At 39.4% G+C, this 15,608-nt stretch overlaps 2 protein-coding genes across 2 annotated transcripts; both read left to right on the forward strand.

Moving 5' to 3' along the window:
- Window positions 1-474: 474 nt before the first annotated feature.
- LOC131993586 (girdin-like) lies at window positions 475-4,456 on the forward strand. Its single transcript, XM_059359555.1, has one exon. It carries the CDS (start codon window positions 718-720, stop codon window positions 3,202-3,204), a length of 2,487 nt encoding a protein of 828 aa, XP_059215538.1. The 5' UTR covers window positions 475-717; the 3' UTR covers window positions 3,205-4,456.
- A 7,599-nt stretch (window positions 4,457-12,055) lies between these two features.
- Window positions 12,056-13,910, forward strand: LOC131993293 (cytochrome c oxidase subunit 5B, mitochondrial). Its single transcript, XM_059359128.1, has 4 exons — window positions 12,056-12,210; window positions 12,822-12,892; window positions 13,499-13,598; window positions 13,682-13,910. The coding sequence occupies exons 1-4, from the start codon at window positions 12,114-12,116 to the stop codon at window positions 13,792-13,794; spliced, it is 381 nt and encodes a 126-aa protein (XP_059215111.1). The 5' UTR covers window positions 12,056-12,113; the 3' UTR covers window positions 13,795-13,910.
- Window positions 13,911-15,608: the final 1,698 nt, after the last annotated feature.

The following is a 15,608-nucleotide window of genomic DNA, read 5'->3' on the forward strand; positions in this document are numbered from 1 at the left end:
AATGGTCTTTACAAGGGCATTTTTTAAAAAGCATGCTAATTTTATAACCATATATATAAAACATAATTTTTATTCAACATCATACTCTCATTTTTTTATATTTCAATTCAAATATAAATAGAATCCTTTCTTTGCATATGTTACCCATAATGCAACTGGGTTCCCTGTTGCTATGGCAACAGTTACCAGAATTGTGATTGGACAATTAAAATATACAAAGAATAGAACCATAAAACCCCTCTTTTGTCTATATTACCCATAATGCAACTGGTTTGACTGTTGCTATGACAACAATTCAATACATTGCTAACTGGGTTGATGTCACATGTGACATGATGCATTCGTCAACATTGTGATGTCACAGTGATGTCACACGTTCTTTGCTTTGATGTATTTATCATTGTGATGTCACAGTGATATCACATGTTCTTGCTTTTTAAGTCTGTTAATAGGACTCCAATTCTGATGAATTCCAGACCTGAGCTATTTTCAATTGACTTATACACATAGAAACTTCCGTACTCAGTTGGTTATTGTCTGAAAATAAACACACTGATTTTACACCCTGGTTCTGTGTTTCTGTGTTAAACAAAGTGAAAGTATTTGTCACAACAAGCTTTCACCAACACAAAAACACACGTTGCTTCCAAAAACCTGTCTTTCCCACCGATCGCTCGGATAAAGACATCTTGAAGATCTACCAGGAACAGACAAGACATGGCTAGCACCACAAACGAGATGAGTGAGAGCATGCAGACCATCAATGAGCAGCTCAAGACCCTGCGCCACCAAATCCAACAGCACCAGAGGCAGTTTAACACCTTGGGAGGGGATTTGGGGGAAAACCTCTACAGAAAGAGGGCAGAGGGGAAAGCTGCAGAGAAAGAGTGTGCCTCCCTTCAAAACGAAGTTAGGGCGCTCACTGACAAGGTCAAAAATTACAAAACTGTAAGAGCAGCTCACAAAGCGACACAGGAAAAGAATGATCAAATGGCCCAAGAAATACATGCTCTTCGCGAAAAGTGTGAGAAACTCCAGAGGAAATCGGCCAAAATGGAAAGAAAGACTGCAGAGTGTGATGATCTCCAAAAACTCCAAGAAAAACTCCAGAACGAAATTCATTTCCTGCAGAAGGAACTCCAAGGAAACAGAGCTTTTGTGTCGGAAGCTGACCTTGAAGACTGTGATGCAAAGAAACAGCAGAACAACGACATGCAAGAATCTCTCCTGCAGCTCAGGGAAATGCATCAAAATTTCCTGTCTGGGCAAAAATTAAACACCGCTGTAAAAGCTGAAATGTACAATGTAACAGAGCTCAATACAGCTTTGCGATATGAGATTGGCAAGATAAAAGCAGACCTTCGAAATGAACAAAGTCTGCGGGATGTAAACGTTTTGATCACAAAGGAAAGAGATGAAAAGGTCAAGGAACACGAGACACTTCAAGAAGAACTCCTGCAGCTCAGGGAAAGGCAAAAGAATGTCAAAGCTTTAGAAGAATCGTACCGTGTCGTAAAAGCAGAGAAAATGGTTGTTAGCCAGAAGTACTATAATTTGCTACAGGAGGTTCAAGGCTTAGAGAAAGAACTTAAAAACGAAAAGGCTTTGAAGGAAAAGAATGAGACGATGCAAGCATGTAACGAAGAGGTGATCCATCAAAACCAACTCTTCCAAAATGAAATTGTGCAGCTCAAGGAAAGGCTGGAGAACTTCAAAGCTTTGGAAGAATCCTACACGTTTGCAAAAGCAGAGACCGAGGTTATTAGCCACGAGAACGATGCTTTGCAACATGAGATTCAGGACCTAGAGAAAGAACTTGAGAACGAAAAGGCTTTGAAGGAAATGAACGAGTCAATGCAAGCATCTAACGAAAAGGTGAGCCATCAAAACCAACTCTTCCAAAATGAAATTGTGCAGCTCAAGGAAAGGCTGGAGAATTTCAAAGCTTTGGAAGAATCCTACACAGTTGCAAAAGCAGAGAGCGAGGTTATTAGCCACGAGAACAATGTTTTGCAACATGAGATTCAGGAGCTAGAGAAAGAACTTGGGGACGAAAAGGCTTTGAAGGAAATGAACGAGGGGATGCGAGAATCTAACGAAAAGGTGAGCCATCAAAACCAACTCTTCCAAAAGAAAATTGTGCAGCTCAAGAAAAGGTTGGAGAATTTCAAAGCTTTGGAAGAATCCTACACAGTTGCAAAAGCAGAGAGCGAGGTTATTAGCCACGAGAACAATGCTTTGCAACATGAGATTCAGGAGATGCACAAACAGGTTCAGCATGGAGAAACGCTGCAGAAAATGACCAACGAACTTCGAGTGTCAAATGAAGAAAGGAGGGGTCAAAATGAGGCTCTGCAGCAGGAACTCCGAGATCTCAAACAAAAATCGGACAGTTTAAAGGTGTGGGAAGACAAGTTCCAAGAAACTTCGGCCCACAAGGACGACTTGGAGAAACAGAACATTGATTTCAACAAGCAGATCCAGGATGCCAATAAACAGCTCCAGATCAGACAAAATTTTAAGGAAAAACTTGCTGATCTGGAAGTTGAAGAAAAATCCCTACTGGTAGAAAACAGAGTCCTGAGCGAGACCCATTCTGAAGCCTTCAATAGGTTTCAGCAAGAAGAAGATTGGGAGTCCAAGTATAACGTGCTGAAGGAACAGACAGACACCTTGAAACTACAGAACAGCGAGGCCACTGACAAGATCAATGGTTTTAACAACAAGCTTGTAGCTCTGAGTACTTTTAAGGCACAGTATAAAGTAATGAAGGCAGAGAAAAAAGTTCTTACTTCACAGAATAACACTCTGCAAAAACAACTGCAGGACCTGGAGAAAAAGGTCACAAAAGAACAAATTTGGGAGGAAAAACATAATGCCATTAAGTCAGAAAATGACATCCTGAACCAAGAAAACATCCTTCTTCTACGTAAAGTTCAGGAACGCAGCGAGTCACTCAAAGGCACAAAAGTTCTGACCAAGCTCTATAAGACCCTGATAGATGAGAAAAACGCCATGAGCCGGCAGAATGAGACACTTCTTAAAGAACTCCTGAAGCTTGAGAAAAAAGCAAAGGATGAGAAGGCTCTAGAGGAGAAGTGCACCTCGATGAGAGCAGAGAAAGAAAACACAAGAAGGAGTGGGGTCATTCTCACAGAACGTATTAGCTCCCTCGGAGAAACAAACACAAGCGCACAAATTTAACACATTCAGATTGACACCAAACAACTTTTTTCAATCATTCCTAAAAATTAAATTCATTCATTCCTTTGATTTACTTTTAACTTTACCCTTATTACTTCCCTTACCACCTGAATGAAAACTTAATTCCTTTACTCCGGGTTTACTCTGGGTGCTCCAGTTTCTCCCGCAACCAACATATAATTTGGTTATTTCCTTTAAAAAAACTTTATTCCTTACAGTGCTTTTAACAGGGCGTTTACTCTGGGTGCTCCAGTTTGCCCACAACCAACATAATTTGGTTATTTCCTTAAAAAAACGAACTTCCTTACTTTTTGCTTTTAACAAGGGGTTTACTCTGGGTGCTCCAGTTTGACCACAACCAACATAATTTGGTTATTTCCTTAAAAAAACGAACTTCCTTACTTTTTGCTTTTAACAAGGGGTTTACTCTGGGTGCTCCAGTTTGACCACAACCAACACTGAATTAATTTGGCAATTCATTCATTGAAAAAAAAAAATTCAACCTGGAACGGGCTGGTTGAACTGGCCAGAAATTTAGAAGACATAACATTATTGCAACAAGGTGTTCAGATATCAGGATTACGTTTGACAACAATTTTTTATGAATAGAAACAGCTCCTTTATGAAACACTGCATTTGGAGCTTAAAGACATCAAATCTCCCACTGCAAAGGATGATGGGTAAAATGTTGTTCAGACAACATGTTCTCAGTCAGTACTGGACAACAAAAACAGCAGAGACCAGTGCCCGAAATAAACTTCTGACTGTGCAGAAGTCAGATAGAAAGAGACAGCAAGAATCAAAAAGCCACACAGCGCTATTTACGACTATCTGCAATTCCCTTAAACCACTGGCCCGAACATAGAACCAAAACACCGCTGGCAAAAAAAACGAGCCACGCACACTGGCCAGCACACATCCGCATTGATATGCTTATAGACACTTTCCGTCAGCTTGCATCAATCTCCTTTTTCTAAACAGAAACTCATACTCAAACCAACTCAAATCACAATACACTCGACCTGGACCTCTAACACAATCACCAGTACAAATCCTAAACCTCACACGGACAGAATGAGGCTCTGTCATGGAAAATAGGACTCAGGATCCAAACCATCTGAGAAATGCATGAGACATGGGGACAGAGAATGCTTTGCATCTTATTTTAGATTATTTTAGATTTGCAGATTCAGCTGAAAAGTCTTCTGAAAAATCATGTCTGAAGTGTCTCTATACATGCTCAGTAACACTCCATGCAACATACACACACACATACATACATACATACACACACACATACACACACACACACACACACACACACACAAACACACACATACACACGTGTGAAAATGTGGTTAATGTTGTTAAGCAGTCGCAGGTTGTTTACCTTTATGCACTAAAATAGTTAGATGGAAGAGCTGTAGCTTAGCTGGTTAAAGCACCTGTTGTAAACAGGAGATCCTGGGTTCAAATCCCAGCAGTCCCTCTAACCGCAGTCGACATCACTTGCACCTGCTTAAACAACAAGATCTCCAACCCATGACGACCGATATTAACTGGAAGTAACATAGTTATGTTAAACTGTGAGGCATGGAAGTGATGTTTAAACCACATATTTACATTTATTTTCACATGGAACACAAACCCCGTTCTTCTGGGTGAAAGTCCAGGGTCTGCATGCGCCCAGTCCCCCTAACTGGCTACTTTTACCCAATGGCAGACTACTCCATCTCCTAGTCGATAGCCCTGATTATTGGGAGTGCTACACATCAAAGGGAAGAAAAAAAACCATTCACAGAATGATAAGAGCGACAACATGTGTTATAGAAACCATTTTTCACAGATATGAATACAAGTGTGTCTTGAGATTTCGGCTTGTACTTTGGTGTGCTGTGGGCACAAAAGGTTTGAAAACCAGTGGCCAAGACACCTTTGCACAGATCTGTTTTTTTAAACACAGCTGCGATAGTTTTATCCTTGCTAGCAGGATTTCTTGCATGTTTAAATGTAAATATACAATTACCCTTCCACTATACTGTGTATACTAAGCTAATACACCATGCAGCCATGTAGCATCCCAGTAATTACTTTGTCAGACATCCACTTGGCCAATTGTCTTCTTTTTTCAATGATTGGCCAACATGGCTTTAGGTTTTTTTTGGTTTGGCACATTCTTGACAGCCCCTCAATTGACCACTCGCAAAACTCCTCCCAGGAACGCTCCTTGTCCAATCATGTTGCTAGGAGCTTAACATAACACAGGGCTGTCCAGTGCATTCACATTTAAACATTCACATATTGAAATTTCACATTAAGTACTAATATGAATGACCATGTTGTGTTTCTAATGAATTGAGTGCTAGAGTCTAACTTCATATCTTCAAACTGTATAGCGTTTTATCCATTTACGTTAACCCCCTGGTTTACCGGAGTCGGCAAAAGGAAGCTAACAATATCTGGTGACATTATATATCAAAATAAAATAATGTGACACTAAAAGTTAAGCAGATGAAAAGTGTATGACTATGAATATACATTTTCTTTATTTAAACAATATAAAGTGTCTAGTTTTGGCCTACTTTTACTCAAATATTTCTTTAACAAAGATGCAACATTACACTATAATTTAGGTGTGATGGGGTTTATAAAGCCCTTTAACATTTTCTATATTTTAAACTTGTCAGACTTGTAATATGCTGATTTATCTGAGACTTTGGTTAATTTAGTGAAGTCTGGTTCACCATCACATGTGGGTTCCTTCATTAGGCCTTTTCTCAGGACAGTGTGGATGTGTACAGACTGTAGATGGGTCTTTTTTTGGATATCCCGTAATATGGTGTTTGTCTGTAATTTCTGGCCTTATTTTGCTCTAACATGTATCAACAGACTATAATTGGGCCGTTTATATAATTTTTAGGCATTTTCAAAATGTTACCTTTTTTTGACAAAAAATGACATTTTACAGTATGAATTTTTTTGAGGGGGTGATTTTTAGACATCCCATAATATGGTGTTTTTTCTTTAATTTCTGGCCATATTATGCACTAACATTTTTTGGCATTTTAAATTTCTTTTGTTTCCAGCACACAGCTTTGATACAACTCAATGAAATTAGTTTTTCATAAGTGAAGGATTGTTTTAGGAATCAAAAACACTGATCAGTCTTCTGCTCTGCAGCTGCAGGTTTTATTTTCGTCGCTACATGCTGCCTCGTGCTTCCTGGTGACGTCACGTTCGTAAACAGGAAAACCTCCATGAATGAAGAGTCTCTCGCCGGGTGCGGTGGCGCGCGCCTGTAATCCAAGTTACCGGGAGGCTGAGGCTGGCGGAGCGTTTGAGCTCAGGAGCTCTGAGCTGCAGCGGACTATGCCGATCGGGTGTCCGCACTAAGTTCGGTATCGATATGGTGCTCCTGGGGGAGCCCGGGACCACCAGGTCGTCTAAGGAGGGGTGCACCGGCCCAGGTCGGAGACGGAGCAGGTCAAAGCCCCCGTGCCGCTCAGTAGTGGGATCGCGCCTGTGAATAGACGCTGTAGTGCAGCCTGAGTAATACAGCGGGACCCAGTCTTTTTACACTCAAACACTCTTCAACAACACACACGATCAACAGCAATGTGTTTACATGTTACAACAGCTTCAGAACGGCTTCTGATTTTTATTGTTTTCATCAGAAACTAGTTGTGTTTGTATGTGCTGCAGCGCCTCCTGCTGGAGGAGACGAGCAATGACCATCAGTCACTGCCATTACCGTCAATCACTGCACTGAAGTCAAGTCAAGTCAAGTATAGTTGATTTATCCCAATTTGGGCAATTTGGTTGCAGTCTAGGCACGCCCGCCGATAGGGGGGGACAAATGGGTCTGCTGTCCCGGGCCCAGGGTAGGGGGGGGCCCAGAACTGGGCCCTCATTAAATTATGGAATGATTAAAAAAATAAAATGAAATAGGCCTATTTGTGGAAAAAAAATGTAATATTTATTTGAGTTAAAAGCTTTTTATTTGTTTTCTTCCTAATTGTCCTTGAACTAGTGGTCAAGAACTAGTGGTAAGAAACAGCGCAGCCAATGTTTACAGCCTTGTAACGTAACCTAACAAGCTCGCTCTAATGTTAACGTCCATTAGCTTGTATGAAAGCCTGACGCAACACGTTATCTTTGACAGAAACAAAGTTTGGTAGCTCCGTCAGAGAGGATGAGACAGAGAGGGGAGATCCAGCAGCTGTCAGGTGACAGAGAGAGTGATGCGGGAGGAGAGGAGGGAGAGAGAGAGAGTCATTTATAGTTTATTTATTTATTTAGTCAGTTATTTTCCTGCTAGTGTCAGAATTCCAATACATATGAAGAGTGTATTTAGCAACAGCGCATGTGTAGTTTGTTAATCTTAACCATTATTGTCTCTTGTCAAAGAGAGATGTGAGGAGAGGAAAGGAGAGGAGAGGAAGAGCAGAGGAGAGGAACAGGAGAGAATGTTTTTGCTTGCAATGTTTTAATTAATATTTAATTTATTTTAAAGAATAAAATAGATACATAAAGCTCATTGCACAAATAGGCTATCTGCAAAAAAACTTTTTGTAAATCAGGGATAGTATACTTGAAAGATGGGAATTAGCCCCTTATTTCAAAATATACACTCATAATCTGCAGGGTAAATAGCTGCACATTTAGTCATGGTTTATAAAGAAAGAGGAGAGGAGAGGAACAACAAGAGAAAAGGAGAGATCTGGGCGCGGGGGGGCCCATCTAAGATAATCTCGTCCTGGGCCCAGGCAAGACTGTCAGCTGGCCTGAGTCTAGGCATAGACGGATTATCATGACCACGGGCCCTGGACACAAACACACCACGGCCCCCTGCCTAAACACGCAAACAAAAAGAAAAGTCCTTGATGAAGTAATCACAGTCCAACTCTCTGACCAGTTTGGTGGTTTCAGCCAGTTCAGCTATTTCTTTCCTCTGTTTTCGTTGCTGATCCACTGAGCGCCCACGTCTCCATTTTAAAAACGCACTTTTTTCACCTTTGACCCCAGCGACCAGCGTATTGTGTCATCACACATTACTGATTTAATCTTATAATTTCTAAAGCATTTAATTGATTTTATTACCATACAACATTTTCAAAGCCACATTCATTCCAATATCGTTTTAAATTGTACCAAAAAAAAAATATATAAAAAAAAATCTGAAGGCCAAGGGCCCCTATTGGCTCTAGGGCCCTGGGCACACGCCCACTTTGCCCATGCGGTAATCCGTCTATGAGTCTAGGTATATAAAAGGACATAAAAAAAATACATGAATGCAGCAGCACTGGGAGTAAACTAACTGGGCTTTCTCCTATGTTGTTGTTTTTTTCAATCATTCAAAGAACTTGATGGAGAAAATAAAACCATCCAGGATGACAAGAACAGACAGGACTGTAAATAGTTAACACTGTCCTGTAACACTTGCTTTATTTCTCTTGATTCATCAGGAAAACTTCTCCACTGAACTGTTAATCCTGCTGAAAAAAAGCTGCAGAACATCAACACCAAAATCTAAATCTAACAACAGACTGAGGCCTTTACTACTGGCTTAACATGTGTTCTGTTAATAGTAAAAAGTGTGTTCAGTATATACATATGGTGAAGATGGAGCACTTCCCTGCACACAACGCTGTCTCACCTGTAAATATTGTAAGATGGTGCATGCAAAAATGCATGTAAAAATAAACTTGACAGGACAGAAAGCTATTTCATTTATTCAAGGAAACACGCTCTGGAATTTTAGCTATAAAGAGCAGCAGGATCAATATTTGTGTCTCCAAATTCATTTTACACATGTGACAGAGCACCAGTTACTTCATTAATGAGGCCTATTTAAATTTCTGGATGACAACAGGATCACTGAGAATCTAAAGGTCAGTGACCTTCACAGATTTCTACAAATCAGACAGGTTTGCTGTTTGACACAGTTTACAAGTTAATTTAATAAAAACATGTGGAACACAGCAGCCGTCCTCTGGATGAGGTCATATGAGGATTTTTGTCAAAAATTCTCAAATTTTAAAATGCCTAAAAAAGGCTCGAAATTGTCTATTATAGTCTGTTGATACATGTAGTGGTATAGTTTGTCTAAAAATAGTTGGAAAACACCATATCATGGGATGCCCAAAAATAACCCCCTCAAAACTCCCCGTGATAATAGCAGATCGATTTTTGTCAAAAATGCTCAAATTTTAAAATGCCTAAAAATGGTAGAAATGGCCCAATTATAGCCCGTTGATACATGTTCGAGCAAAATACGGCCAGAAATTACAGAAAAACACCGCATTATGCGATGTCAAAAATGACCCACCTTCATTCATTGTGAACTGATGTTTTTTTTTTTTTAATCCTTATGACTTCATTGTAAACGTCAGGTACTCTATTACACTCATAAGTTAAGGAGTGTCTGTTGCTGATCAGTCTTCAGCTCTGCAGCTGCAGGTTTTATTTTCGTCGCTAGATGCCGCCTCGTGCCCCTGATGACGTCACGTTTTTAACCAACAAAACCTCCATGAATGAAGAGTCTCTCGCCGGGTGCGGTGGCGCGCGCCTGTAATCCAAGTTACCGGGAGGCTGAGGCTGGCGGAGCGTTTGAGCTCAGGAGCTCTGAGCTGCAGCGGACTATGCCGATCGGGTGTCCGCACTAAGTTCGGTATCGATATGGTGCTCCTGGGGGAGCCCGGGACCACCAGGTCGTCTAAGGAGGGGTGCACCGGCCCAGGTCGGAGACGGAGCAGGTCAAAGCCCCCGTGCCGCTCAGTAGTGGGATCGCGCCTGTGAATAGACGCTGTAGTGCAGCCTGAGTAATACAGCGGGACCCAGTCTTTTTACACTCAAACACTCTGCAACAACACACACGATCAGCAGCAATGTGTTTACATGTTACAACAGCTTCAGAACGGCTTCTGATTTTTATTGTTTTCATCAGAAACTAGTTGTGTTTGTATGCCCTGCAGCGCCTCCTGCTGGAGGAGACAAACAATGACCAACAATCACTGCAGTCAATTCTCCGGTTTTTAAACTCACTTTTCTATTTAACTTCCTCATGTATTTTGTTACATTCAACAGACAGTACAACTAAGCACACAAAATATGTTTTCTCTACATCAAACAGCATACACAGCACCATAGTGAGAGTTCCACGGTCTGTTTTTGCTTGTTTTTGTGGTCTTGTGTCTTGTGTACAGTGAGGGGAAGTAACAAAATGTTACTCACTGTAAATATTGTACTTCAGCATAATTTTGAAGTATTGGTTCTTCACTCAAGGAATTTTATTTTGTACTACTCTATACTTGACTTTATTCCATTTCATTTTAGAGGCAAATATTCTACCTACAATTAGTTTGAAGATCTTGGTTTAACACAAATTATAGAATGTGATCGGTTGATAAAGTATGATTTATTTACACATTTAAAGTGACCTGTACTTTAACCATGCACAACATACTATTCTGCATATACAGTATTATTGTAATTCAATGATATAATATCACACTGACAAGTAGTTAAATTACTTTTTTGTTGTTACCATTTGTGTGTAGTTAACTCCTGAAACTTCAAACAATTTTCAGCCATACATAGAAAGGAAAGTTTAGAATTTCACCATTGCTTCTCTCCTGTAATTGAATCCCATTTGACCTGCCCCATGCCCTTTCTTTTTTATTCTGACTCAGGAGGAGGCTCAAGACTCACCTGTTTGGTCTAGCTTTTAACTGATTACTTTAATATTTATTTTACTATTTATTTATTCACCTGTTTAGTTATATCTTTATTCATTTGGTTGTTCATCACATCGTTTGTATTTTCTTTCCCGTTGTATTTTATTTTTAATCAGAACCTGTTGTCTTTTAGTTTCTATCCTGCCCTGTTGTCCATTTGTCTTTTAGTTTCCATCCTGTCCTTCTGTCTTTTAGTATTTTAGTTTTTATGTGCGTGTGTGTGCATGTATGTGTATGTGTACGTACAGATGTGTATGTGGGTTTTGTCATTTTTATTGTCTGTTTTTTCTTGTTATTTTTTGTAAAGCACTTTGTGTTACATTATATGTATGAAAAGCGCTATATAAATATACTTTGATTTAACTCTGACTTATGAAGATACTCCCAAGCAATGCATTCATCAGGTGGCCACCACCACACACTTGACCTTTAACCTTTGTGTAGTGCATATGGAAAAAAGTGAGTGAGATGCTCAGTGCTCACACAGCGACAGAGTCATATATATTTATATCTATTTATGTTCAGAGAGGTTGCTGCATGCTATTTTAGAGGTTAACTGACCAGCTGAGTGATTCTGCTTGGTGCACCCCACCAGTTACTGGAAGGCAGGTGTCTGACTTGGCAACGTTGTACCAAAGCTGCCATTCTTGCACTCTCCCATGAATAAGAAGGCATTTTATTTCATTTTTTGTTTATGTATAACCTCTGAAAAAGGAGCATTTCTGTACTAGAATCAGTTCAGGGGTATTTTTTGTTAGCATGTGACTTTTGGTATAGTTTGTAAATACCACATGTAAATTTGATCTCCTCTTTTCTTTTTTGTCCTTCTTTTTTTTTTTACAAGTTTTTTTTTTAAGTAGAATTGTTAATAAAATTATATTTATTTTTATATATGTCTATGAACCCCCCCCCCCCCCCCAAAAAAAAAAAACAAAAAACAAAAAACAAAAAACAAAAAAAACAAAACAACAACAAACAAACAAAAAAAAAAAACTTGTATTAACTTCTACCATCACATTTACCACCTGTCGCGCTTACTCAATCTGATTGGTTCGCGCAGCCACAGCCCTGCTCTCATTGGTCGGACCAGCTGTCACTCACACAGCCGTCGGGGTCATTTCAGTCCAGCTGACTGCATTTCAGGTCATTTTGGTACCAGAAAGTGAGACGAGAATGGCGGGACGTCTTCTTCTTCGAGCCTGTACAACAACAATTCGGCTGAGGAGCAATGTGGTGGCTAGACCGTCAACCCGTGCTATGTCCGCAGGAGGTAGGAGTGTGTTTATTATTATTTATTAGTTCAGACTTTAGACGGTGAGACAGGCCCGCAGGCTGCAGTGAAAGTCTGCCTGTCATCTGTCATGAATAAAGTTAATGGGAGGTCGACTCGTGGTCAGGTAGCATTAAAGCGATATTTTTGATTTTTTGCGCAGCTTGGTGGCTAAAACGCTTTATAATACTGCAGTGTGGCGTTAGCTCCCTGACACTGTTTTATTATATAGAGGGTAAATAACACTGAATTTTGACAAATAATATGTATACGCAGTAATGAAATGTCTTGTTTATGTTATTGTAAGTGCAACGAGCTTGCTATAGACATGTCACTGTTTTCTACCTTAATGCGACTACAATGTTTATATAAAATAATGAAGGTCATTTGGACTTTCACTCGTGGAAAGGCCTTTCTTTGATAGACCCACCTCTTCTGGTCTGATGCCAGTATCCTGATAGGGGACAGGAGCAGGTTGGTGGGGGTGGCGTGCCGACGTGCAGTTTTACTATCATTCAAGTAGACTGTAATATGCTCACAGCACAACCATTGGATGATTTTGAATCATTTTTTAAAAATATATATAAACCTATCCTCTACATTTTTTTCAGGAATACCAACAGATGAGGAGCAGGCTACTGGACTGGAGCGCCGTGCACTGCAAGGCTTGAAAAGGGGACAGGTAGGCTAAAATATACAGTCGTGGAAAAAATATTAGACCATTGTTTTCTTCTATTCTATTCATTTTAATACCTGGTACAACTAAAAGGTACATTTGTTTGGACAAATATAATGATAACAACAAAAATAGCTCATAAGAGTTTAATTTAAGAGCTGATATCTAGACATTGTCCATGGTTATCTTAATAATAACCCAAATCATTATCAAGAAAACCATGGAAAATGGCTAGATATCAGCTCTAAAATTAAACTCTTATGAGCTATTTTTGTTATTTGTCCAAACAAATGTACCTTTAGTTGTACCAGGCATTAACAAAACCAGGGTGGTCAAATATTTTTTTTTCCATGACTGTACAGGTGAATCTCAATAAATTAAGAATATCATAGAAACGTTTATGTCAGTAATTATATTCAAAAAGTGGAAATAACACATTTAACACAAAAAAATGAATATAACAAGAGACTATATGCACTCAATACTTGGTTGGGGCTATTTGACTGGAAATAGACTTTTCCATGATATTCTAATGTATTGAGATGCACCTGTACACAAAGCTATACTGTGCTGAAATAACATGCACTCATTTTATTCAAATTCACATTACAGGATCACTACAGTATCCTGAAGCCCCAAGCCTATGCTGGCACCAAGGAAGACCCCAACATTGTGCCATGCATTGGGACCAAGAGGCTGGTGGGCTGTCTCTGTAAGTGGATAAAAGTACATTAAAGACCAGTATTCTGTATGAATGTGTAGGAACCAGGTTGACTATAATATAATTGTCTGCAGGTGAGGAAGACAACACGGCTATTGTGTGGTTCTGGCTTCATGAAGGAGCTGCCCAGCGCTGTCCTTCCTGCGGTTCCCATTATCAGCTGGTCCACACCGAGCTGCCCCATTGAAAATTAATTTAACACAAGCTCTTTACAAACAGGACAACAGAGATATTGCTGCCTCCTTCACGGTTCTATACTGCAATGTGTGCATATCATTTATTAAAATGTATACCTGAACTGAACTGTCTTGATAGAAATCTTGTCAGGTTTTTAATTAAAGAACAAATCAACATCCATCATGCTGTGACAAAGGGCAAGTTAAACTAGAAAATTTCCTCTGGGGAAATTCTGAAAGGGCCACGGGGGCTACTGTGCAATACACACCCATTGTAATCTCAGAATTTCTACAAAAATGATCATGGTCATTGAACAGGGATTGATAAAAAACTATATGACCTATTGAAACGTGGATTAATACACCAATACACAAGACTTGTGTCTAGTGTTTAAAGTTTAAATGGAGTCTCCAACTGAAATTATGCCGGAGAAGTAGACGTTTGAAAATCTCCAATTATTCTTTTTCGCTCATTTTCTTTCGGCCGTCCCATTCATTTCAATGCAAAATTTTGGGCAGTTTTTCGCGACTTATGTTGCGAAAAATTCGTATTCTGTAGAGAAAAGTAATAGCACACCGATCCCGATCAAACCGCACGTTTTGATATATAATTTGTGCTGCAACTCTTCAAGTTGTAGGACTAGTAGCGGGACGAAATTGCGTCCGGAAGAGGAAGAAGAAGAAATCCACAGTATAACAGTACAGCTATTGCTGTATGGGACCAGTGCTCGGTGCGATTGCCCCAAGGCCCTAATTATTAAAGCAAGACATTTTTCCTGCTTAACAATGGACCAAACTCCATCCCATCTTGCATGTGTCACTTAGCGCTTCTGCACACAACCAGTCGTTGCTCTGATTGGTTGTGTGTCCATTCATTTTTGGCATTTTTGTCTGTATAAATAGACTGAAATCAAAAATATAACTGAGGTTCCAGACTAAGATACATTTGCGAATTAGTCAGGAAAACCATCCTTGGAAAAATGTTTTTGTGTACCTGATTTATTTTAGTTTGGTCCATGTTGTTTTTAAAATTTAGTCTAAAAATAAAATGCTGGAAATACTTTAATACCAGTAATGATGTTCATTAACTTTGAGCCGTAATTCTCAAAGCAAAGATGTTATTGTTGATATTGCAATAAACAAATGATCCAGAAGACTACGTGAAGGCAAAATGTGTAGGATTTTCCTTAAAAACTGTATATTTACACAAAAACACCCATGACCAACTAGAGCAGGGGTAGGCAAACTTTACTAACAAAAGAGCCATGATTGTCCAAATATAATAGAGAAAATGTCAGAATGGAGCCACAAACCTTATTTTCAGCCTTACAATGAAGATAAAACAGCCTACTAAGTCTAAACTAGCCTACCAACATGACTAATAGCTCATAATGAGCATTTCTTTATATGATGTCAGAATGCAGCAAATCAAAACTAGCCGAAGTTGGCAAAATTTAGGGTTTTTGGGTTTTTTAGGGTAATTGAAAACATTTTTTAATGTCGTATATAAGCGACAAATTTTTACAACTGAAGAATACAAATTGCTTTGGGCCTATACCAATGATAAATGAACATTAAAATGTCAAGAAATGTATAATTTTGTTGTTACAGCAAATGGCCTATAGAGCCACATTGGCTCCGGAGCCTCAGGTTGCCGACCCCTGACCTCTGTTTGTATTTTCTCCATATACCACAATGAACAAATCCTTCTCATTGTGCCTTTTAATAAAGCCTCAAACAGTATCCCCCCCCCAAAGTAACTCACAATTATTTCAGTGGCTGTACTTTGTTTTTATTTGTGGATCGTTTTTAAGGCTGACAGCCA

Source organism: Centropristis striata, chromosome 20 (genome assembly GCF_030273125.1).
Source record: "Centropristis striata isolate RG_2023a ecotype Rhode Island chromosome 20, C.striata_1.0, whole genome shotgun sequence".
Taxonomy (NCBI): domain Eukaryota; kingdom Metazoa; phylum Chordata; class Actinopteri; order Perciformes; family Serranidae; genus Centropristis; species Centropristis striata.

Coding starts and splice junctions, on each gene's coding strand:
- LOC131993586 (XM_059359555.1), top strand. CDS start 718: ATGGCTAGCACCACAAACGAGATGAGTGAGAGCATGCAGACCATCAAT.
- LOC131993293 (XM_059359128.1), top strand. CDS start 12,114: ATGGCGGGACGTCTTCTTCTTCGAGCCTGTACAACAACAATTCGGCTG. Junction 12,893..13,498: donor AAGGCTTGAAAAGGGGACAG/GTAGGCTAAAAT, acceptor TTCACATTACAG/GATCACTACAGTATCCTGAA. Junction 13,599..13,681: donor GAGGCTGGTGGGCTGTCTCT/GTAAGTGGATAA, acceptor AATTGTCTGCAG/GTGAGGAAGACAACACGGCT.